Here is a 26250-nt window from a genome sequence, read left to right as displayed (position 1 = left end):
ATTTGCCTTTACTTAATGGTTTATAACATGTAATGGTTACAGATATCAATATAATTACTATTGATCACTGATAGGAAGTCATATATGGATGTTCATTTGGATCTGTGACCTTTGACCTTCAGTGACCTTGAAGGGTCAAGCTCAAGGTCACCAGTGTCTACATTTCAACAGTCTTCTCCAGAACTACTGGTTGGATTCATTTCAGACTTTACACATATCTTCTTTGGGACAGTCTTTACAAAGTTTGTTCACAGTTTTGACAAATTTATCTTATTGAATTTTTGACACATTTTTTTAAGTATTAAATTTTGCCTTTACTTATGATGGGCCATATTTTGATCTAAGACCACAGGACTGTAACACAGGGGCGGAGTTCCATCCAACTGAGCATGAAACCAATCAGAAACCAGAGCACAGCGTTCAGATCAAATCCACTAAAACTCACTGTTTACAGCCACGTCTGTCACATAATTGACACTAAACCTACAGAAGGTTTATATCAGCGCACAGGAAACGACACAATGAGATGAACTTTGATGAGAAGAAGCAGTGGTCCGACAAACTCTAACCCTCCACATCTGTATGTGAGTAGACAGACTGATGGGGAACGTGGAAAACTCAGCGTAAAAAGACTTTCAAAGCTGTTTGGTGACGTGTGATGCATCTGGCTCTGTTTTGTCTGGTGTGTTTTCTTGTTTCACTTGGAGGACTGAATCAGAAGAATTGCAGCACAGAAGAAGAAGAAACCAGGACAACCCCAACCTCTGATGGAAAAAAACAGTCTGTGATCTGAACCACAAACACTGTTTACAGATGTGTGAATTCTACTTCCTTTCATGTGCATTTCTAAGATAGACTACAGAAAATAATATGAACGTTACCTTTGGGTTTAGTATGTATGAAATATAAGATTCAGCTGATCAAATACATACAGAAAAACCAGCTAACATTACCAAGCTAGCAGCAGCTAATGTTAGCTAGTGATGAAAATCAGCAGCTGACATTAACTGTGAACTAAATTTAACTTTAGCAAACTTTAGTGACGCAACAACAGTCAACATTGTCTAAGAAGACAAATTTAGATAATGTAGAGCAGCGATGCAACAGTAGTTAACATTAATTAGTGAGCCAACAGCAACTAATATTGGCTAATGATGCTAGAGCAGCTGCGTTAGCCTGTGAGGTAAATCTAGTTAATATAAGCTATTAAGATAACAGCAGCTACTGAGTGAGCTAAATGGAATTAATGCAGACTAGTACATTAACAGCAGCTAACATCAGTAAATGAGCTAAATTTAGCCAACAGTGACAAATGTCAAAAATGGCAAACAGCATTAGCTAGCAAGCTAAAGTTAGTTAATTTGGGCCGCAAAGGCAACAGCAACTAACGCTGTAGTTCAAGGTAACAGCAGCTAAAGGTAGCTAATAAAGTGACAACAGCTATATTAGCCAGTGAGCTAAATATAGGTCAAATATGCTAATAAGGTAAGAGCTAGTGAACATTGACTAGTGAACTAAATTTAATTAATGTAGACCAGTAGGTTAATAGCAGCTAATATCAGTTAGCTAAAATTATTTAGTCTGCATTAGTAATTTCATAGCAGCTGTTATCAGTAAGCTAAATTTAGCTACATTTGACTAGTGATACACCAGCAGTAAAAATTAACTAGCAAGTTAAAATTAATGTGAGGTAGAAAAGTAATAGCAGCTAACATTATCCAATTAGCTAACAGCAATTAAGATGAACTTGTGAGGAAACTGCAGCTAACAGAAGTGTACAAGGTAATTAACTTAGCTCGCAAGCTAACTGTAGGCAACATTAGCTGATGGACTAAATTTAGTCAACACAAGTGTCAGGTGACAGTAAATACTATAATACTGAACAGCTAACAGCTAGCAAACCAAGTGCAGTTTAGTCAAACCTAAAACAGTTGAATTTGTTGCTATTGAGAAAGTGTCTGTGTAATCTTTTATTTAATCAGCTCCATGTTGTAGATATTTTACAAAAGAAAAATGTACTTATTTAATAAATAGTGTGAATCTTGTGTTTAATCATTTGTAAAACCACAGATAAGACTAATTAAATGTCAAACACATTTTATGTAGGGACACTAATGACAGGACGTATTTACACATGTTGAAACAAATCAGGTTGTGGTACAGACACAGTTCTCACCAGTTACAAAGAAATGCCAAACTGTGGCCAGTGGAGGTGAAGACTGTTCAGGCTGATGCTGTACAGTCGTGGCACTGCTTCCTCAGGATGTTTTCTACTCATTCTACACAGGACGACAAAAAACACCTTTTGTACATAAACACATTTTGGACACTATTTTTGCACAAACAGCTGGAACACTGTCATGTGTCCTTCTTCTCCTTCTTCTTCTCCTTCTTCTTCTTCTTCTTCTTCTTCTTCTTCTCCTTCTTCTCCTCCTTCTTCTCCTCCTTCTCCTTCTTCTTCCTCTTCTCATCCTTCTTCTCCTTCTTCTCCTTGTCCTTCTTCCTCTCCTTCTTTTCCTTCTTCACGGCCTGTTTTCACAGTGTTACTAAAACATGCATCTTTTCAGACATGAACAGCTGCGATTTGTGTACAATATTTGTACGTACTGTAAATATGTCTGTTTACTGCGATGATTCTGGGAAACCTGTGGGTTTGTGTTGGTTTTCAGTGTAAAGTGACTTTGTTGTTGTGGACTTCTGCACCAAAGACACAGGAGTCACCCAACGCCCACGTCTGTTTGCACTCTTTATCAGTGTTTCATAAGATGCACCTTTCCAATAAATCTGACCCACTGTGGGGGTTTCTGTTGTGGCTTTTTTACATCACCACATCCACAGTGTTATCAACTGTGTATTTATTTATTAACACTAGTGTCATCGTACGATAGCAAGAGAGGCTAAAATCTCCCAGCATACCTCAACATTTGAATACGTACATAAAATAGTGCCTAGCAGATAGTCAGGTAATGTTTCTATTCATTTGGAGAGTTTGGCAGCGATCGGGCCTGTGAAGGCTGAGGAAAATCCGTACAAACGCCCCCCTGTGCTGCAACATCGATGGGACGGACAGACGCCAGACAGAACGTGCATTATAGTAGGATGAGATGTCAGAATGATTTAATCTGACTTTTAGAACAACAAAGCATATTTAAGTTTATTTACAGCCTCTCCTGGGTAGAAAATATGGAAATACACAAACATTTGAAAATGTTTTATTCATTTTTTTTCTTAGTATCTGTTTAACAAAGTCAACTTTTTGTCATATTTTATATGGCAATTTCAACCTGTTTTGGATATAATTCACATGAGTTTTGTTATTTACAATATTTTTGTCGTTACATAATTTCCTTGTTCCATCTTTCAATAATAAAAAAAATGGAAAACAATAAATAAAAAAGGCGATGCTTAACTTAAAGTGAAAAAAAAAGTTTTAAAAAGACAGAAGCAATAAAGCAACCTAAAAAAATCCAAAACCCAAAACAAAACTAAAATTTATTTAGAAAAATTAAAAATGAAGAATAAAAGATGTTGCTAAGTGAACAAAACAAAACTACAAAAAACAAACTACATAAAGAAAAACAAAAACAAAAGGTAAATAAAAAAATAAAGAGATGGCATTAATGCAACCTAAAAATTCCAAAAGCTAATAATAATAATAATAATAATAATAATAATAATAATAATAATGATAGATAAAATAAAAGATGAAGCTAAAACAACCCAAAAATCAAAAAAGAAATTATAAAAAATCCTAAAAACCTCCAATAAATAAATAAATAACTAAATAAATAACTAAATAAATAAACAGACAAACTCCTGCCCCTGTGTTCAGTGGTTGAGGTGCAGTACCACCTGCGGCCTCCGCTCCACCAGGGGGCGATAAGCAGACAAAATGGCGGCGCTAACCCTCCGCTCCAGTGGGTGGCGGTAAAGTCCCTAAAATGGCGGCGTCGGCGGGTGGCAGAAGCGTCGGTGTGTTGTGTTTGTGTTAGCCGGACTGCGGAGCTCCAGGAGGGGGCCAGGCTGTGGAGGCTGTGCGGAGCCGCTGCTGGATGTCCGCTTGTGTCCGCTGTGTTTCCGGTTCCAGACGGTAGGAAAGCAGGTGTGTGTGTGTGGGGGGGGGGGGGGCTGGAGGAGCAGGAGCCACACAGGAGCTCCTCTGAGGAGCAGCGGACGGACTCCAGAAGCTTCCACCGCTGCTCTGCTCCTGTGCTCCTCAGCTGAAGCCCACAAACAGCTGACTGTGTGCGGGAACTGTGTGACCTGTGTGTGGACGGTCCTGGTGCTGTCGGCCCAGACTGGACCCGGACTGGACCCAGACTGGACCCAGACTGGACTGGGTTGTGTCAGGACAGGTGTGGTCTGCACTGTGCGCGCACTTTGTCTGGACCTGCTTTAACTGTAGCCTCCTGATGGCAGAGTAGATCCTGTCAGAGCAGATCCTGTCAGAGCAGATCCTGTCAGAGTAGATCCTGTCAGAGCGGATCCTGTCAGAGCGGATCCTGTCAGAGTAAATCCTGTCAGCAGGTCCTGTCAGAGTAGATCCTGTCAGAGTAGATCCTTTCAGAGCAGGTCCTGTCAGAGTAGATCCTGTCAGAGTAGATCCTGTCAGAGTAGATCCTTTCAGAGCAGATCCTGTCAGAGTAAATCCTGTCAGAGCAGGTCCTGTCAGAGTAGATCCTGTCAGAGTAAATCCTGTCAGAGTAGATCCTTTCAGAGCAGGTCCTGTCAGAGTAGATCCTGTCAGAGTAGATCCTGTCAGAGTAGATCCTTTCAGAGCAGGTCCTGTCAGAGTAGATCCTGTCAGAGTAGATCCTGTCAGAGCAGATCCTGTCAGAGTAGATCCTTTCAGAGCAGATCCTGTCAGAGTAAATCCTGTCAGAGTAAATCCTGTCAGAGTAGATCCTGTCAGAGTAGATCCTGTCAGAGTAGATCCTGTCAGAGCAGATCCTGTCAGAGAAGATCCTGTCAGAGCAGGTCCTGTCAGAGCGGATCCTGTCAGAGCGGATCCTTTCAGAGTAAATCCTGTCAGAGCAGGTCCTGTCAGAGTAGATCCTGTCAGAGTAGATCCTGTCAGAGTAGATCCTGTCAGAGTAGATCCTTTCAGAGCAGGTCCTGTCAGAGTAGATCCTGTCAGAGTAGATCCTTTCAGAGCAGGTCCTGTCAGAGTAGATCCTGTCAGAGTAAATCCTGTCAGAGTAGATCCTTTCAGAGCAGGTCCTGTCAGAGTAGATCCTGTCAGAGTAGATCCTGTCAGAGTAGATCCTGTCAGAGTAGATCCTTTCAGAGCAGGTCCTGTCAGAGTAGATCCTGTCAGAGTAGATCCTTTCAGAGCAAATCCTGTCAGAGTAGATCCTGTCAGAGTAGATCCTGTCAGAGTAGATCCTGTCAGAGCAGATCCTTTCAGAGCAGATCCTGTCAGAGTAAATCCTGTCAGAGCAGGTCCTGTCAGAGCAGATCCTGTCAGAGTAGATCCTTTCAGAGCAGATCCTGTCAGAGTAGATCCTGTCAGACTGAGGTTCTTTCAGGTTCCACATTCCGCCCAGTGGAAACTCCAGTGGAACCAGTCAGATAATAGCAGAAGAAACTGTAAATAATGACAACTCCAAAGTTTTTACTGCAAAAAATAACATGAAATGATGAAACTATTTCTGTCCAAAACAAAAAAAAACATGTGAATAACTGGAAAAAAGGAAAATTTCTGAAGAAATATAAGTGCAATTTCATGAGTGTTCTGCCTGAACTTATGGTTTGTCCATGTGCATTACAGATCCGATGTACCAGACACAGAACAGGCAGCAGACTGTTAACATCACACTTACTGTTCTGTAGACATTCCAGCTTGTTCCTATTTGTTCAGGTTATTGACATTTTAGTATTAACGGAGATCAGAATTTAATGTTCTTTGCAATAATCAAAGAGAAAAAATTGGTGTTGCCATTATTTATCGGCATATTATCGTATTATTTTTCTCACATTAAACCAAGAAGAACATTTGGAGCCATTATTTCCAGGTTCTTCTGCTGTTATTTTGGAGTTTCATGCCCTTGACTGTTCATATCTTCAGGGTAATTTTGCATTTTGCACTTTGTAAACTCATCCCATGGGCCAGACTGAACCCTTTGGCGGGCCGGTTTTGGGCCCCGGGACGCATGTTTGACACCTGTGATTTAGGACTTCCAACACTGAGGAACAACTCTGAACATGGATTTTTAAGTCATTAACCCTTTCATGCATGAATTATGAGAACCTTCATGGGTCAAAACAGTAATGTCCCATCAGAGAGCGAACTTTAATTGATTTCCATTCCAACATTTATTTCAATATAAAGTAGCTCCTTGTTTTGGATAATCCCTTATGGTCCGACTAAAGCAAAAATGAATTTAAAAATAAAAATGTGGCTCAAATTGTCTCTAAAATGTCCCGTCAGAGATTTTGAATACCATGTTTTGACCCCAATCAAGTTATTTTTCCTGAGTGTTTTCATTCCTCTTTAGGCCTGAAAAACACTGCAATTGAAAATATTTTTATGAACCTTTTCTTTTCATGGAGTTTCAAAAATATCCACTCAGCTGGACATCGTGCATTTAATATTTGAACCAAAGAAACATGTATTTACTGATATACTGAGTGAAAACTCTGAAATAATTTCTTAAATGTTGTTAATCTGATGTTTTGTCACATTTTGACATATTCACTTTATGGAGATTATATGCAAAAAAAAAAACAAAAAATAATGTTACTGACAGTCTAACAACAATACCAACAGCCTGATTTGCACTCAAACATGTCAGTGCAGATCAGGTTTATCTAGAACAGTTACAGTAATGGTCTGAATGTCAGTGTATTATTATGGGATGGTGCTTAAGTGTCCACTGTGTTGGCTGATCTGGAACTAAAACAATAAAATCCTTGAATAAGATAATAAGATAATCCTTGATAAGAGAACAGCTGTAGAACAGCTGTCCACTGGAGTGACCACTGTGCATGAAAGGGTTCAGTAGCACAGATACAGCACAGAACATAATTAAAATACAAGAACAGTCCATTTACTGAAGGATTATTCAGTGTCAGTTCAGGTTGTTGTGTTACTGTGAAATCTGCATCAACTACTAACATGAAAAAGACACAAAATCACATTTCTGTCAAATAAGCTAAAAAACGTCATGTTATTTAGAACTAGTGTCAAAATCACAGCTTGGAGCTTAATTTGCTTAAATGTGTGTAGATCTGTCTTTTTCTGACATGTATTGTGTCAAATATGGACAAAGACCTGCAAGTATCTGATTATTATCAGTCTGGACATCAGTATCTGTAGGTATTTACCGATATCGTCGTATGTGTTTTCCCTCAGGGCAGTGTCCGATATTTGTTTTGTTATATTAAAGGGTGTTATTATCAGTGTATATGTGTATGTTTTCATCTGGGCTCATGTGATAAAGAACTGAAAGACTGTGAAACAGGAATTATAGGTTTAGAATGAAGATTTTTGTGATGGGATGGAATAAATACTGATAGTAACACTGGTGTCAGTATCAGCTGTGTGTCAGAATATTGTAGTCAGTGCATTGGTATTTTTCAGGGGGAAGAATCTGATATTTCCAGAGTAAAATCATAATATTCGTCTGAAAAATTTTAAAATTTTCATTTGGATAATTAGAATTTCCTTAACTATATGAAATGTCTGAATAGAAACTATGTTGCATCAAACAACATAAGAAAAATGTAAGCTTCTTCTTGACTTTGTTTTGTTTTTTTAATGTATATTTTTCTCTCTCTTTGTTTTTTTTACAAATTCATTCTTAAAATATTACAGTTTAGTTCTTGGTATTTGTGTTTTGTTTTTTTCCGAATGTATCACAAATTTAATCTTACAATGCAATGAGTTAAAACTTTTTCTCACTATTTTTGCCTGTATTTTTGTTTATTCTTCAGATTTTTTCTCAGTGTGGTGTTAATGCTCTGTCATATAAACAGTAAAGGAATGAGATGGGTTTTTTGTAAGCCTGGTCTTTTGTTAAACTTCCTGTCGTTTCTTCCTCCAGACTCGATGGCTGCCGTGTGTCGATGGTTGTTGATCCACTGTTTCCTCGTCTCCTCCTCGGCTCATAATGACCTTTTCACCTCCATCGGTCGGTAAATGTGGAATATTCTGTGTCCCATTTATCATGAACTGAGAAAAGTAACTGTTAAATGTGCATCTGTATCATGTTGAGTGGCTGCTGACACTGAAGACCTCCTCACATGTGTGTCTGGAGGGGAATGTGTGCAGCTGTAGCTCTTGTTGCCTCAGACTGATCCAGATCCTCCTGTGTTTTCTTGGATCCAGGTCAGATGACAGACCTGCTGTTCACAGAGAAAGACCTGGTCACGTCTCTGAAGGACTACATCCAAGCAGAGGAGAACAAGCTGGAGCAGATCAAGAAGTAACACACTCTAAATAACATTATCATTACACTTTTCTGTCAGTTAAAACATCGTGCACATTGTACATTCTTTTCTATTTTTGCTCTTTTACAAACCTCCGAACCATCAACAGGCCCTTAAACGCATCACTTTAGCCTTAATGAAAAGAGGCTTCTGTGACGATTAGATGTAGTATTATTTACATTGATGAGCCCGGGGATTAATGTGACCACTAGAGGGAGTAGAGAGTCACTGTTGGTCTCCTACGGTGACAAAAACTAACACTAGGAATGAGTCGAAGAGGAAAACTGATAAGAAACAACATTCTTCCAGACATTAAGCTAAAATTATCAGACGTGTCGGATAAAAACCATAATAAACAACTTTTAGAGTCAGAGAAAAGAAGTGATAAAAGTAGAAGCTGTTGTTTTCTCCACTGGACTCAGCTGGAAATGAACTGAATGGAGTTGGATGGTGAAATGTCAGCGTTTCTTCTACATGGGTGGGTTTGATTCTGCGGCTGATAAAGATTTAAAGATATTATAGGATGTTCATATCTTTTTGCTAAGTTGCTGTTTGTTGATCCTCGGTTCAGACTAAACTGTGACAGTTCTGACCTGGTTTGTTGGATTCAAACAGATCTGTGGTAGAGTTTGGAATATTAATACTACATAGAACCGCTTTAACGCTACAGAGGTGTGTTATTAGAGGTTTGGTGAGAGCCTCATAACTCTGTGTGTAAAAAACCCTGTGATAATTCCAGTGTTTCAAGAAAATATGAACCCAGACAAATCCCCTAAAATAAATAATAACAGCATTTTCTCATTAAAAGACTACTTTGAACCAGACATCTAACATTCTCCTTAATGAAGACTACACTCTTACATTAATATATTGATTGTAATTGATAATATTGATCAGTAAGGTCGTGTGGAGGCTGTTGTCCATCAGCGCTGCCTTCAGGTAAATGTTGTCTGAATTTGACTAAAACCAGTGAATGTGGTTCATCACTTTGTCCCAAACAAAGGAGTGCAGGTGCATCCAGGAGGTTTCACTGAAACACTATCTGCTGTTCCTGAAGGTGTGGCTGCTGGTGTTTCAGCTTCATCTCCGGTGAAAACGTGGGATTCAGTTCAGTTGGTGTAATTCAAGATGTGAATTTTACCCCAAATCTCTGCTCAGAGCTTGAAAGGATGACATGACAGGAAATATTTGGTGATGTTTTTTTTTTGTTTCAGAACTGAGGTGGAGGGAAGTGCAGCTTACATTCATTTCAACCTCACAGATATTTATGACAAAGCTCTGGCATCAGATGAACCCTTATAGAGGCTGTTGGACGCAGCTGTGCCCATGAAACCATTATTCAGATGAATGGAGCCTGGCAGACGACACAGAGGGATGCAAAACACACGGGTTTACAGGAACAGGGTTCATTTTTAATGGGACGACTGTTATCGGATATTTAAAGGCTGTTAGTTTGAATAAAAAAGTCAAAATATTTCAGAAGCAAAGTTGTGATTTTTATCTGTTTAATAAGATGATCCTGTATCAGTCCAACAAAAGGCATGAAGCAGCTTAAGGGATATGAGACATAGAAAAAATATATAAATATAAATAAAGTACCCCTGAATAAAAACTGTAATAATAAATAAGTACCAAATAAATATGTATAAAGCAAAGTTTGTACAATATGTATTGTCAGCCATGGATGTCACAGAGGGAGATTTACTCGATAATAACTGAAGAATAGGCCCATATTTTAATTAGAAGTTAAAAACAAACTTAAAAGTCAAAATTTTACAAAAATAAGCTCAAAAATTTGTAAAAAAAAAAAAAAAAAAAAAGTACTATATTTAAAGGGAAGCTAAAAACAATGAAATAATGTTCTATGTAATTTTCTATATTTTATATAATTTATGTAAAGTGTGCTGAGTTTTTAGCTGTTTTTAAGCTTGTCTTTTTAAAACATGCACATTTTTTATCTTCTTTTTTTTTTTTAATTTATACTATTTTTATCTTGTTTTAAGCCGTTTTCTATGAACTCTGCAGTTTTTAGACTCTGACTCAAAAAAATTCACGTTCTCACTACATCTAATAAACAACATCTGTCCTTGTTTTTCAGCCCTTTTTGTAAAACGTGCAGAGTCTTTATCTTCTTTTTATCTGTGTTGTTGTTTGTGTCCAGGTGGGCCGACAGACTGGACGTCCTGTCGGCGGCTGCCATGCAGGACCCCGAGGGTTTCCTGGGGCACCCGGTGAACGCCTTCAAGCTGATGAAGAGGCTGAACACCGAGTGGGCGGAGCTGGAGAACCTGGTGCTCAAGGACATGTCTGACGGTAAACAGGCGGCTCAGGACGGTTTGGGTTCAGGGTGGGTGGGTGGGTGGGTTTAACAGCGTTCATCTCCGTTCCAGGGTTCATCTCCAACCTGACCATCCAGAGGCAGTTCTTCCCCAACGATGAGGACCAGACCGGAGCGGCCAAAGCCCTGCTGAGGCTGCAGGACACCTACCAGCTGGACACCAACACCATCTCCACTGGAGACCTGCCAGGTCTGGATGCACACCAACACATCCACAGATCAGCTCCAGTTACTGACCTTTACATGAACGTCACAACTATTAACCCGCCCACAGAGGTCCTTCCAACCACCAAAAGAACATCATCTGCACAGTGCCGTAGTTATGTCCTTTTTTTTTTTTTTCAGATTGTTTTTAACTTTTTTTTTAACTTCTTTTTTGGATTTCATCAACTTGAGCCATAAACAAAAATACCAACTACTCAATAACTGTCATATTTTTTTACCTTTTAAATGCCATGTTTGTAATGTAAACAAACTGTATTTGTATATGCAAAAAAACAGTGTTTTTTTCCAATATACTACATACAAATTGGATTATTTCATATTATTATTTTCATTTTATTATATTATTTTTTATTGTTGCACCATATGATATGTCAGAGATTAACACCAACACTGGTGAATATACATTATTATTTTTTGTGCTAGGTTAAATGCTAAATGTGTCGGTGTGTATTTTGTACTCACTTGGTAGAAGGGTGTTAATGTAGTAATTTTCCATTGTTTACGATGTGCTGATTTTAGTGGCTGGGTCAGCATTGTAAAAATCATGCAAAAATGAACAACTTTTGAATTGTGACCTAAAACAAATTGTAAAATATAATCTGACCTTTTATAATGTGAAGTGCAAAGTGTGCATCATCTGCTCACCTGGATACAGGAGGGCTACTTCAGATTCCTGTGTGTTTGTCATCACAGCAGATACGTATTAAAGTCCTGAGGCTAACCCTTTGCAGTGGGTTTCCCCCTCTCTGTCGTCTGCTCAGGCTCGTCGTCTTTGGCGACCCTCAGCAGCGTCCTGACGGTGGACGACTGCTACGACCTGGGCAGGGTGGCGTACTCCGAGGCCGACTACTACCACACCGAACTGTGGATGGCCCAGGCCCTGAGGCAGCTGGACCAGGGTGAGACCTCGTCCGCTGTGGACGATGTCACGGTCCTGGACTACCTGAGCTACTCGGTCTACCAGCAGGGGGCGCTAGAGAGGGCTCTGGAGTTCACCAAGAGGCTGCTGCAGCTGGGTACGAGGCGCTTTGACTCAACGAGTTTGACCAGAAGCATGAACCTGGTGTCAGGGTTTATCTGAGACATGTGCAGTGGTTCAGCTTCATTTTAGATTCTCATTTAAATATAATCAATATATAGGCTTCTGTTGTAACATGTGGAGGTTTCTGTTTGTTTTTGGATTTGTGTCATTCAAATATGGAGCATTTCTAGAGTTTTTTTTTTTTTTTCTATAAAGTATTGAGTTTCTAGGTTGTTTTAAGCTGCTCTCTGTAAAGAGAGCTTCTTTATATATTGTTATATAATGTTATAAGCTTTTTTGTATGAAATGTGCAGTTTTTAGCTTGTTTTTTGCATTTCTGAATCCAAAAAGTTTACAGAAATGTTTTTCAAATATCCAGTAAACTACTTCTGTCCTTCACAGTAAGAGAATATACTCTAAAAAGTAGAGCTTATGTTTCATTTTAAGTTCTCTTTTTAAGAAACATAGTTAATTTTTTGTTCACTTTTATTCCTTTTTTCAATCCTTTTTTAAATTTTTGTTTAGTTTTGCTCATTTTGTACATCATTTTACAAAATTTTTATTGGGTTTTGTTCAGTTCTTCATTATTTTATTCAGTTTTTGTTTGGTTTGAGTTTAGTGATGGTAAAATATAAAATAAAAATTTGTCTTTAAGCATTTTTGATGAAAAAGTTCATGTAAATGTTGTCAGCACATCCAGTAAACGTTTGTCCTTCATAATAAGTGTGTATGCTCTGAGAAGTACAACTTATGCTGCAAAACGTTGTTATTTCCTTGTTTTTTATTTAGCTTTGGCAGTATTTTTTGTACCTTTTTTTAGCTTCTCTGTAAAAAAAAGCACAGTTTTTAAGCTGTTTTTATCATATCTGAGTCCAAAAAGTTTACACAAAAAAATTTCTGTCCTTCACAATAAGAGTGCATGGTATAAAATCTGCAGTTTTTAGCTCGATTTTACCATCTGCACTTAAAATACATTGTTTTTCTAGCTTTTTTTTGCTTTTCTATGCAGCTTCAATCTTATTTGAACCTTTTGTCTGTGAACTTTGGAGTATTTAGCAAATTTTGTGCATATCTGAAGCCAAATAATCCATAAATGTTGCACATCCAGTAAACAACGTCTGTCCTTCACAATAAGAGTCCATGCTCTAAAATGGACAGATTATGCTGTAAAAGTTATTTCCTTTAACATGATTAGAATGACTTTTCAGAGGTGTTTAATCAACAAGAGTGAATCATGAGTTTAATGTTCTAGGTCACACTATCGTTTCACATTTAATCAACACCATGTTCCCGTTTTTTTAGACCCCGCCCACCAGCGCGCCAACGGTAACCTGAAGTACTTTGAGTACCAGCTGGCGAAGCAGAGGAAAGTAGAGGTGAACAAGAGGGAGGAGCCTGAGTCCAGACAGAAGAGAGAGATGGGAGGGCGGAGCAACGATTATCTACCAGAGAGGAAGAAATACGAGCAGCTGTGTCGAGGAGAAGGCATCAAGATGGTGAAGACAAAAAAAACATCCCAAACACACACTGCAACACACAGCGCTTTATTAAAGTCTGCTTTCTTTCTCGTCAGACTCCTCGACGACAGAGCCGCCTCTTCTGCCGTTACTACGACAACAACCGCCATCCGAGGTACGTGATTGGTCCGGTGAAGCAGGAGGACGAGTGGGACCGCCCCCTCATCGTCCGCTTCCACAGCATCGTGTCAGATAAGGAGATGGACAAAGTCAAAGAGCTCGCCAAACCCAGAGTGAGTCTGAGGCTTTTATTCTGAAAGTCTGAACGGCCTCACTGAGCCCATTTACATTTACCATAAAAACCCCATAACTGTTCATAATCAGATGATTTTAATAATCAGATCTGATGCGTTTACATGCACTCAAGAAATACGATAATCCATAAACCCCAGTTTAGACGTTTCAGTCCATTATTGGATGTATTTCAGAGTTCGTATGTATGTAGTGACAATAGATTCAAACTTCCTGTTATTGTCTTTAACTCACACTGTTTAGTTTTGCTCATTTTGCACATTATTATATTCAGTTATTGTTCAGTTTGGCTCATTTCATACATTATTTTATCCAATTTTTGTTTGGTTTTGTTCATTTTTTCATTATTTTACTCAATTTTGTTTTTGTTTTTTTGTTTTTTTTTTTGAGTCTAGTGATGGTAGAATCCAACTTCCTGTTATTGTCTCTTCCGCTCATGTTTGATTACATAACTTCTGTTTTCTATGATTTGTTTTTCCCACATGTTCAGATGTAAAAGAAGTAATAATTAATAAGTAATTCTCATAATCAGATTACTGCTGTTATCTGATAAAACAGATGATACTGTTTACATGATCATTAATAATCTGATAATTCTACAGATCAGATGATGACTGTAGTTTTCGTATGAATGTCAGCAGGTTCAGTGTCATCAGCACACATTTGTAGACCTACATCTGAACACACATGAATGTAAACATACAAATGATAGGGCCTAAGACCGTTCCCTGAGGGGTCCCATTCTCAATATAATGAAACAGAGTTATGATCATTAATAATCTGATAAATTCATAAATCAGTTAATGATCAGAGTTTTGCTGTGAATGTAAACGAGCTCATTCATTCAGTGTCATTAACATTCACTTCTTCTGAGAGTTTTTAAAGACGTTTCACAAAACAGAGGAAGGATAGTACAGGAAGACAAACAAATTCAAACCATACATATGTAAAGATGAGGGTTAGATCAGTAGAAGTAGACCACCTGGGCTTCAGACCGCCCCCTGTCGTGGTCCTGGACTCGTTCTAGACCCAAGTGGGACTGAGGTGATGAGTGAGTCAGCGTTTGTCTCCCTGTAACAGCTCCATCGAGCCACCATCTCCAACCCTATAACCGGCGTTCTGGAGACCGCACACTACCGGATCAGCAAGAGGTAAGACCCGACTGGGCCCAGGTCCAGGTCCAGGACCAGGCCCAGGTCCAGGACCAGGCAGGTGGAGGACTTCAGTACTCCAGTCTCAGTCTCCTCCTCGTCTTAAACCTCTTCCTCTGTGTCAGCCAACGTCTCGACAAGAGCAGAAAAAACACATGGATTTACATTTTCTTCATGAATTTCATCTCAGTGGATTCTGATCGTAAATCCATTCATTCATTCATTCTCTGAACCCGCTTTATCCTCACTAGGGTCATGGGGGTCGCTTGGAGCCTATCCCAGCTACTTATAGGTGAAGGCGGGGTTCACCCTGGACATTTCATCAGTTCATCACAGACTGAACATATAGAGACAAACAATCACTGTCACATTCACACCTATGGGCAATTTAGATTAACCAGTTAACCTATCAGAGTATGTGTTTGGATGGTGGGAGGAGCCAGAGTACCAGAGAGAACTCACGCAGACACGGGGAGAACATGCAAACTCCACACAGAAAGGTCCCACCCCCATGGACTAAAGGTCCCACCCCCATGGACTAAAGGTCCCTCCCCCATGGACTAAAGGTCCCACCCCCATGGACTGGTGTTGGAATCGAACCCAGGACCTTCTTGCTGTGAGGCACCTGTGCTAACCACTGCACCACTGTGTCGCCATCGTAAATCCATCTCTGGTTTAATAGTCAAGGTTTTTGTGGTTTCTGTAAACCAGGGATTTCTGTAAACATCAGAATACTTTATTAATCCCTGAGGAAATTATTGTGTGTTACAATTACTCTGCTTAAGTGTAATTAAAGTAGCAGAAAAGAAATTATCAATACTACAAAAAAAAAAAAAAAATAGGTAGATGATAATAAGATGATAAGATGACATTAAACATGGCAATGCTTGAAGAAATGTGTCTGCACAAAACCACTGAAAACGCTGTAGTTCATATGCAGGCCTGTGAGTGGAGCTGTAACGCTGCCACAGAAAACATTTGACAACATTTAATCAAAGTTTGCATTAAAACAGACCCATTTAAAGTGACCTGACAGATGATTTTCCAACCAAACACACACTTTACATCTAATCTGTCACTTCCTGCTCTTGATGAGACCAAAGCCACACCTCTTTTTCCAAATAAGGGAAGAACCGGAGTCTGACATCACCTGTTTGACTCTTGTTTTCTCTCCTCTTCAGTCAGTAGAGGCAGCAGGACGCTCTGTCCACGTCCTAACAGGATCAGTCCAATCTGAAGTCGTGTTTGGACTGAAGCTCCTGCTTCTTCCTGCTTCTTCCTGCTTCTTCCTGCTTCTTCCTGCTTCTTCCTGCGTCTTCCTGCGTCTTCCTGCGTCTTCCTGCTTCCTCTGACGTCTCTGCAGCCTCTCCTCCTGCTGACCTGAACCTCTCTCCTGTCTTTCCTCTCTGTCTGTCTTTGTGTTTTCCTATAATGTGATGGTGAACTAGCTAAGACGGGCCACGGTGCATGACCCTCAGACGGGCAAACTGACCACAGCCCATTACAGAGTCTCCAAGAGGTAAGAACTGGACCAGCATCTACCACAGGCCCATTCATGCTCCACGTTAAAGACGCATACGTACACAGACGCAGCGTTCTGTGCGTCCTCTGCGTTCATGACGTCTGTATTTCTGTCCATCCTGCGAGTTTATGGATGTGAACCCAAACTGAGAGTACACAGCAGTACCACCAGGAACCATAGGGGGCAGTGTTGAGAGTTGAGGAGAATAATTTCCAGAATTTTTTAAAGAGTGACTGTGTGAGTTAGTGAAAAACTATCAACATATTTATGACAAATATCCTGCTCAATATTGACATTACTGTCAACATTAGTAAAACCTAATTCAGAGCGGCGCCCTCTGGTGGATTGATTGACAAATGCGCATTCCAACACAACAGGGTCATCCAAGTATGATGGCAGTGACAACGCTGTCTGGAACGGACAAACTTAGTTTTGTAAGTAAAGCGAGCATGAATGGGCCTGAAGACGTTTGATCAAATGGGTTACAACGGGAATGTCAACCGCACTTTAGTTCAGGTTCCACATTCAGCCCAGTTTGACCACAGGTGGGTCAGACCAGTTAAATAATTCTATAATAATCTATAATAATGACAACTGCAAACTTTTCTCTGTGTTTAACCTCCTAAGACCCATTGTCCACATTTGTGGACAAGAGTTTCACAACTTTATACAAAAAAAAAGAAAAGAAAACTGTCCACCACAAAGGACATTGCATAAAAATGTAAAAAACTGCATCTGAAACAACTGTTTGCATCATGATGTTTCCAATATAGGCACTGATTGAGTAAAAAACAAAAAAAGCTGGTACTTTGCTGACATTTCCTGGGTCTGAGGAGGTTAAGTGCAAAAAAGTAAAATAAAAGTCTTGAAGTTTTTACATTTACAAACTGTCCTTCCACCAAACGGTGAACAACCTGGAACTACCTGAACTTCTGAAGAAAAAAAAGTATAATTTGAACAATATGATGCATGAGCTCATCATTTATGCATGTGCATTATATGGAGATCACAGTGGATCTTCAAAGGCACACATCATTTGGTAACAGCCACAGTACTGTTGGAGTTTAGAGTTAATTACTTAAATGAGTTAGACACACTTGACTGTTAGTATCTTCAGTGTCATTTTTTAAATAAATTCATCCAGCGGACCAGATTGGAACTTTCTGCGGGCTGGTTTTGGCCCATGGGCTGGATGTTTGACACCCATGGGTTATAGAATGTGTGTTATTTCTTCCTGTTCAACTGCATCCCTCTCTTCCTCTTTTCTTCTTTCCTTTTGCTTGCCTTCCTCCTCAGTGCATGACTTTCTCTGCAGTTGTTAAAACAATGGCCAAAAGTATATGGACAGATGAAAATCCTTTCATATGTGACTGAAATTGGATGAATTCAAGACGTTCAGACTTCTTAAAATGAGCCTGAAGTAGGAGAAGGTTGTCCAAATGCTAGATCTGAGCAGTGTCTCCACATCCTTTTGGTCATTTGTGTGTAAGTGTGCAGTGATTGGATGCTTCAGGTCCTCTGTCCTCCTCCAGTGCTTGGCTCGGAGCGTACGAACATCCAGTCGTGGATCAAATCAACCAGAGGATCGAGGACATCACCGGCCTGGACGTCAGCACCGCCGAAGACCTGCAGGTACCAGAACTGACCCGGTCCGTCTCCTACAGGGTTCCTCATCACATCTAGAACCCCAAACATTCTTAGGATAAATATTTCAACATCAGTCAGTATCGATAATTATTACAGTAAATGTCAGATCAGGTTTCTCGCTAGTTTAAAGGATGGTTTTGGTCCTGAATGAAAATGGAAGAAAACAGATGCAGATTCACTTCATTAATCTATAGAGAGAAATTAATGTCAGGTAAAGAAAAGAAAAACATCATCAGTGGGTGTGTTTTTCTACAGAATATTCAGTCGGCCATCAGGCTTATCTGTACACCAAATGGTTATGTGTGGTAGTAAATTAGTTGCAAAACTCAAAATAAACTCATGTGTTAGTCTAAGTAAAAGACCCAGTAATACAAAAATAAGTAAAAAAAACAAAAAACAAAATAAAACAAAAAGAAGTAAATGACACAGCAAAACAAAAAAACAAAAGATGTGAAGATTAAAAGTAAAAGATGAAACCAAATGAAAAATAAAAGACAACAGAATAAAAAATTGAAATAATTAAATTAATAAAAAACAAGTAACAGACTAAAACCTTCCTAAGGATAAAACGTGGTGTATTGAGTCAAAAACACATCTGTCATCTCTGATTCTGAGTTTGTTTTTTTACTCTAACTTTTAATTCATCGTTTCAACTTTTCATTTTTCATTTAATTTAATCAGAATAAAGAAAAACAGCAGAAATGGAAACTCCAATCTGAGGTTTATTCAGTGATATGAAAGTGATGTAAAAGACAGTTATTTGTGATTTTAAACTCGTCTTATTGGTCAAACAGGACAACAAAATAATTCAAGTGTTTCAATCGACAGTGGGAATTAAATAGAGACAAATTAAATAGAGACAAACAAAAATGTACGTCATGACCATCTGTGTTTACATCTAAGAATAATCTTCTCTGATGATAATATCACTTTAGCCCGTGGTGGTGGTGGTTGTTGTGTGTTTGTTGTTGTGTTAATAGTTGTTTATTATTTGTTTACAGGTGGCGAACTACGGCGTCGGTGGACAATATGAACCACACTTTGATTTCGGACGGGTACGCTGTGATTTCACTTTATTTTTTCCACTTTTCTACTATATAACTGCATAATTTTAATTGTACACAACAATATTTTTGCACACTTGTTTATGTGTATTTCTTTTACTTATATTGATAATATTTGTCTGTATATATTGTGCAAATTGCTGTTCAAATTGTGTTTGAATAGTGTTTTAATATGTGTATATGTGTGTGTGTGTGTGTGTGTATATATATATATATAAGAGCTATCAAAATATATATGTGTGTATATGTATGTATATTTTTATAGCTATTTATGTGTTTATTTAGAGACTATGTATATATATATATATATATATATATATATATATATATATATATATATATATATATATATATATATATATATATATATATATATATATTATAGTACTGGAAAATTTCTTTCCTGCTACTTTTTATTAAATTTGCACAGAGCAACTGTAGCATAATACAATAATTTACTCTGGGATTGATAAATTATTCAAATTTTTTTTATTTTATTACTTTATTTTTTAGTTGAAACTGAAAGAGCCAAGTTGAATCTCTGAAAGTACATTTGAACTTTAAACATGACATTATGTGATGTCTTAGCTCCTATATTTCAGTTTAAAGTTAAAATTCCCGTTTGAATTTTTTCTGAGGCCAAAGTCATTAAAACTGGGAAAATATTGAGATCCAGTAAGTAAAGAATAAAGTTGTGTGTTTGTAATGAGTGTTGTTGGTTGTGTTTTCAGAAGGATGAACCAGATGCGTTTGAGGAGCTGGGGACTGGGAACCGGATCGCCACCTGGCTGCTTTACGTCAGTACATGTGTCACCCACTGTTCATCCTGGAATAAAACACTGGTTCACTTGAATAAACCAATAAACTGCTCTGTGTTCTGAACACTGCAGATGAGTGATGTACAGGCAGGAGGCGCCACTGTCTTCACGGACGTAGGAGCCGCTGTTCTACCAAAAAAGGTACAGTCGGACATTTATTGAAACTGCAGTAATGTCAACACATTCCATTAGCATCACAAGAAAATGCTAATTACATTATTTTACACATCACCTTAAATGCACTTTAATGAGCTGGTGCCAAGAACTAGTCACTTTTAAACAGTCTTAATAATGATAACACTAAACAGTAGAGGTCCAAGAATGGAGCCTTGAGGAACTCCACATGGCAGCTTAATTTCCTTTCGAAATACACTTAATAAAATAAACATATTGTTCGTTGTCCTTAAACTTTTTAAAGCAGTATATTTAAGTCATTTTGCATTAAAAGTATTGCTAAGGTGTTTTAGAATCTAAGATGACGTCCACAAAACAAATATATTCAGTTCACCGTCACAAAGGAGGGAAGAAACTAGGAAACATTCACATTTATGAAGCTGAAATATGAGAATGTTTTCACGACTGATCAGTTAATTGTTGCAGCTCAGTTTAATGTTGACATTAAAAACACAAGTACCATTAATCAGCCGTCCAAATGTAAACACAGACATAAAACCAGTCCAGTCTGGATCTGAACCAGACCTTTAACCCTTTAAGAGCAGCTGTGATGCAACACTCAGGGTTTAGAAGGATTCCATCGGGTCTGAACAGCGTCATGTCGGACTGGTCCCGTACAAATCTCATGTTGGTAATTCCTTCCTGTGCCACCAGGGGACAGCGGTGTTCTGGTACAACCTGTTTCCCAGTGGAGAAGGAGACTATCGGACCCGACACGCCGCCTGTCCTGTTCTGGTTGGAAATAAGTGGGGTGAGTCCAGGACCAGGACCAGGTTCAGTCCACAGGGTCCTACTAAGACTGAAGTCATTCAGTAATCATCAGTAGTTTTAACCCTTGTTTCCTCTTCGTATTTACTGCCTCTGTTCACCTTTGGAGCAAAAATGTACACATAAAAAACTGCTGTAAAAGCATCATACTTCTTTTTTTTTTTTTTTTTTTTCATTAAATCTTTTAAACACCTTCAGCCCTGCTCAAAACTACAAGACATTCAACAAATTTTACATTAAAGATTATTTTATGAAGATGGGCAAAACATCTGCCAAATTCAATGGAAAAGTAAAAAATGTCACTCATGGAAAGAATTCTGTTGGAAAAACATAACTGTTTATTTTGTTACCCCTAACCATAGGACACATTATCCAAATGGAACTCACAGAGCTGGAGGAGCTGTAGCTGCCACACTGCACATCATTTCCACATATTCTGGAAATGCCCAAAAATGAACCATTACTGGAAAGAAATACATAGAGCCATAGAAATCCTTCTTAATACCTATCTACCCTTTGATTTCAAATCCATATATCTGGGATTCATTTGTCCAGAGGTCAAAAACATACATTCGTACTTATTCAGCATATTACTGCTGCGGGAAAAAAAAGCAAGAATTAAACAATGGATGACACAAGAAGAACCGACAACAAATAACTGGACAGACATAACCATGGGAATTTATAGGATGGAAGGAATAACCTTTACTGTAAATCTGAAGATGGATGTTTGTGTGCAACACTGGAGGGATGGGTGAGACATGTGAGGTGTTTGAGACCCGATTTACTGAGATGAATGCATGAATCTGGACTTAGAACCCTCTAACTGAAGGAAATATGGTTCTGGTTCTATTTGTTTGCATTTATACATTGATTCTTTACTCTGAAATCCTATATCCTCCTGAGACCCAGCAATGCATTTTTGTCCTCTGTAGTGGACAACAGTTTCACAACTTTACTTTAAAAGAAAAAATTACATAATGTCCACTGAAAAGGACATGATATTAAAAAAAAAGAAAAAATGTACCTGAAAAAACTGTTGCATCATGCTGTTTCCAATTAGGCAATTATTTAATGTAAAATGACAAAAATGTTTACTTACTGGGTGTCAGGAGGATATGCCAAAACAATAATGAGCTGCTGTAAATGGTTTGGGTTTTTACACCCACTCTCTGGATGGATGTAGTTTTTGCATCTGTCAAATTTTTCAGTGTTTGTAAAAACCTAACTTTTTTCAATAAAAAGAGAAAAATTAATTAATTAATTAAAAAGAAAAAAACAATGAAAAAACATGTGTATATACGTATATACGTGTATATATATATATATATATATATATATATATATATATGTTTCACACACACAAACAATTCATTCCTGGGGCCCCCTGAAATTCATGTGGCGCCATAATATTATAATATAAAAAGAAAAAAAAAACTTCAAGCATTTCATGCATCAGTCTACAAAGGGAAAGTGGTTATAACAGATAGAATACAGTAAAAATGTCAAATATCACTAGTTTTCTTCCAAATAAAATGTTAAGATGTTAACATTATTGAATAAAGGCAGTGAGATTAAAAATGTGTTTATAATGGAAGTCAATGAGAGAAACCAGAGGGAGAATCTGACACTACAGAAAAAATACTAATGACATCAGATCAGTTTAGTTGATCATCTTTGACATACTCAAGATTCTAATCACAACCAATGTTCCATCCACCTACTATTTATTATATGGAAAATATTACATTTTTGTATTTTTTAATAATAAATCATTCAGAATTCAAATAATTAAACTGGAATTTAAAAGGTTAAAATCCTGAAAATTGTTGGATGTTGGGTAGTTTTAAGCAGGGCTGAAGATGTTTAAGAGATTTATGAAAAAAAGCCAAAAAAATAAAAATACTGATGTATGATGATTTTATAGCAGTTTTTTAGCTTACCGGCCGACAGGCCGTAAGCTGTTGTCATCATGTGGTGTCTGTTGCTGTCTGTCGTCCGTTACAAAAATTTCAATCGTCTTCTCTAAAACTACAATTCCAATTGACTTCACACTTGGTATACAGCTTCTGTATGATGATGTCAACGAAAGTTAGTGAAATTATTCGGATCTGGATCTGATTCTGGATTTGGTGCCACTTAGGAAGGAAGTAGATGGATGTAATAACTCAGTAAATCTAAATGATCTCCAGTGTAAATGTCTCCAGTCCAGCCCTGATGGGGAGATGAGCCAAACATAATGTCCACATGCTGATCAGGATCTACTTCTGGATCTGGAACTGACGCAAAATTGAACATGGGCTCTAATGGGGAAAACATTTCAATCGTCTTCTTCTCTGAAACTCCAGTTGTGATTGACTTCAGACTTGGTCTACAGCTTCTGTATGATGATGTCAGCACAAGGGATTGAAATTATTTGGATCCAGATCTGATTCTGGATTTGGTGCCACTTTGAAAAATGTTCCCATTCTAACAGATAGGAAGTGGATTGATCCAATAAATCAGTATCAATGATATCAAGTGTGAATTTGAATTTTGTACAGATCTGATTGAATATGAGCAAAACCTGGACTATTTCTGTAATAGAATAAATACACAGAACTGGGGGAGAAGAAATGGATCTGGATACATTTACCTAAGCTTTGAATTTGGTCGCTAAGCTACAGGACCATTGGTCTGATTTTTTTTTTATGTGTGTACATTTTTGACATGAAGGTAACCAGAGGGAGCAAAATGCATGATGGGAGAATAAAACACACATAAGAGTAAAAGACACTGGATTTAAAAAAAAAAAATACAATCAGGAAGACAAGACAAATTTAATCCCTGAAGCACAGAAAAAAACATAACCACCAAATGGAAAAAAAGAGAAAGATGTACAAAAATATCCAAGGAGGGAATAAGGGTTAAAATTCACGTAACCATGGTGACGGAAACAGGAAAGAACACATTTCGGGCTCCGAGCGGATCACAACACATCAGACGTCCCAGAGTCAGGCCTTGTGTGGATGTGGAGTCGGACTTCTGTGAAATCACGGCTGTTTTTCGTCTTGTGTTTCTCTACAGTTTCTAATAAGTGGATCCATGAACGAGGTCAGGAGTTCAGGAGGAGGTGTGGCCTCAAGGAGACGGACTGAGCGCTCCTCCTCCTCCTCCGCCTCCTCCTCACCTTCGTTTGTCTGCGTCTCCTCTTCTTCGTGTCCGATCTGATCCGAACTGTTCGAGGGAGTTTCTACTGTGAAAGCAGATCCCTTCATTTATGCCCTGAGGTTCCATTCATTTACACCAGAAGGATTGTATTTTTTTAAGGATTTAACGAGAACGTTCTGTCAACGAACACAGACGAATATAAATAATATCAAATTTACACAAATGGACAAAAGTATGTGGACACGTTGAATCCAGGTGTTTGTGTTCTAACAGGGCTCTGGGTCCAAAACAATAAGGACTCATGTTAGAATAGAGTTGGATATTATGGGATAGATATCAGTGCATTGGTTCGTTTGGGTTTAATTGGTATATTTGTTTCCAAAATGACTCAGAGATGGTTTGGACTTCATTTCTCTCAACATTTATTTATTTTTTTCTCCATGACTTTGGTTTGAAATGTTCTTCCTCTAAACTTCTGTCATATTTGTCCTGCTCCGACTGTAAATGATTATTTTCTTCCTCCTCTAACCATCTACTGTCATCACATCTGACTGAGGAAGAAAATTCTACCATTAAACTAGAAGGAAATTTTCATGTTTATCAACTATGTAGACATAAGTAATGGGACACATCATGTCCTGTTCATGAGGGTTTCAGATTTATGAATCAGACATTTATTGAAACTACAATAATGAGAAGGCATTCATTAGTACTGCAAGAAATTATTCTGTTTATTACATTATTTTCTGCCAAATCACTGTAAATATACTTTAATTACCAGATGCAAGAATTAGTACAAGGTTCCTACACAAGTATGGAAAAAGTCTGGAATTTGATTTTATAAATTTCCAGGTGTGGAAAAGTATGGAAAATTTAAACTAATGTATGGAAAAATATTCCTGTTTCCAAACTGTTCTATTTTCTAAAACCTAAAATTATGAATATCTAAAAGAAGAAGTGGATCCATCTGTTTTTTTCAGGCTCTTGCTAGTGCGGCTAAAATGTTAGTGTGAGAGCACATACAGTAGACTACGTGTCCCAGAAAACATGTGGGCAGATTGACAGTTGAATGCCCCGCCTTCTGCTCTGATCCTCCTCCAACCCATTTTAAGCCCCGCCCAGGTGTCATCAAGTTTCACCGCTGCTTTAACGGACAGGTGACGTCCACACAGTGTTGGTGAGCGAGTTATTCCACATGCCTCGTGTGATGGGTGGCAGAACTCAGAATGTGTAGATGGAAATTCTCTGACGACTGGTTCTTAAGTCCAAATATAAACACTGGTTGGATTTTTGTTTTTTTTACCCAGACATCTGGAAATGAGGGTGTGGAAAAACTATGGGATTTAGACATTTCAAATGTGTAGGAACCCTGTTAGTGATAAGTGACCCAAACCCCTTTGGTGTTGTTTTACAGTTGTAAACAGTCTTAATAATGATAACACTGAACAGCAGAGGTCCAAGAATGGAGCCTTGAGGAACTCCACATGGCAGCTGAGCTTCTGTAGAAACTCTTCTGTTTAAAATGAAACATTGTTCTTTGTCCTTAAGGTAATACTGTAAACTTTTTACAGCAGTATATTTAGGTAATTTTGCATTAAGAGCGTTGGTAAAGTGTTTCAGAATCAAAGACCACGCCCACAAAACACATATATTCAGTTCAATGTCACAAACGATGGAAGGAACAAGGAAATATTCTAGAGCTGCAACCGATTAATCCATTAGGTGCTTGAAGCCAATGAGAAAATTCCCAATTCGATTAATCGACTCATATTGATTGAAGGGAAATATTCTACGTCAGTTTTCCTGAAATGAAGTTTCTTTGTGCGTCACAATAAGCGTCCGTGTGAAACACAACAGTGGAACCAATGTTTAACAGCAGAGAAATGAAGGAAACAAAGCAGAAGATTGAGGAGAACTGTGCTGGAGTGACTTTTTTGGATCACTGAGTCGATTAATCGGTTGCAGCTCTAGAACATTCACATTAATGATGATGATTTGAGACAAAAACATGAATATTTCCTTCTAGTTTATGGTAGATTTTTCTTCCTCAGATGTGATGACAGTAGATGGTTAGATGAGGAAGAAAATGATTATTTACAGTCAGAGCAGGACAAATATTACTGAAGTTTAGAGGAAGAACATTTCAAATCAGTCATGGATAAAAAAAACTCAA

At 38.2% G+C, this 26250-nt stretch overlaps 1 protein-coding gene across 3 annotated transcripts; it reads left to right on the top strand.

The window, feature by feature from the left end:
* Positions 1–3955: 3955 nt before the first annotated feature.
* Positions 3956–24395, top strand: LOC115410055 (prolyl 4-hydroxylase subunit alpha-1-like). Of its 3 annotated transcripts, none has more exons than XM_030121466.1 (15): positions 3956–4090; positions 8046–8132; positions 8330–8426; positions 10592–10743; positions 10821–10958; positions 11755–12009; positions 13317–13510; positions 13588–13764; positions 16383–16453; positions 17989–18088; positions 19105–19158; positions 19899–19964; positions 20058–20126; positions 20814–20910; positions 23994–24395. In XM_030121466.1, exons 2-15 carry the CDS (start codon positions 8051–8053, stop codon positions 24062–24064), a joined length of 1623 nt encoding a protein of 540 aa, XP_029977326.1. In that variant the 5' UTR covers positions 3956–4090; positions 8046–8050; the 3' UTR covers positions 24065–24395. The 3 variants fall into 3 exon arrangements, with proteins under 3 accessions (XP_029977326.1, XP_029977324.1, XP_029977325.1); XM_030121464.1 differs by lacking the exon at positions 16383–16453 and adding an exon at positions 14864–14934; XM_030121465.1 differs by lacking the exon at positions 16383–16453 and adding an exon at positions 14864–14934 and having other exon boundaries at positions 3956–4102.
* The last annotated feature ends 1855 nt before the right edge of the window (positions 24396–26250 follow it).

Source organism: Sphaeramia orbicularis, chromosome 19, assembly GCF_902148855.1.
Source record: "Sphaeramia orbicularis chromosome 19, fSphaOr1.1, whole genome shotgun sequence".
In the NCBI taxonomy this organism is placed as follows: Eukaryota; Metazoa; Chordata; class Actinopteri; order Kurtiformes; family Apogonidae; genus Sphaeramia; species Sphaeramia orbicularis.
Note: the sequence above shows the minus strand (reverse complement) of the source record. Positions and strands in the feature narration are given on the sequence as shown.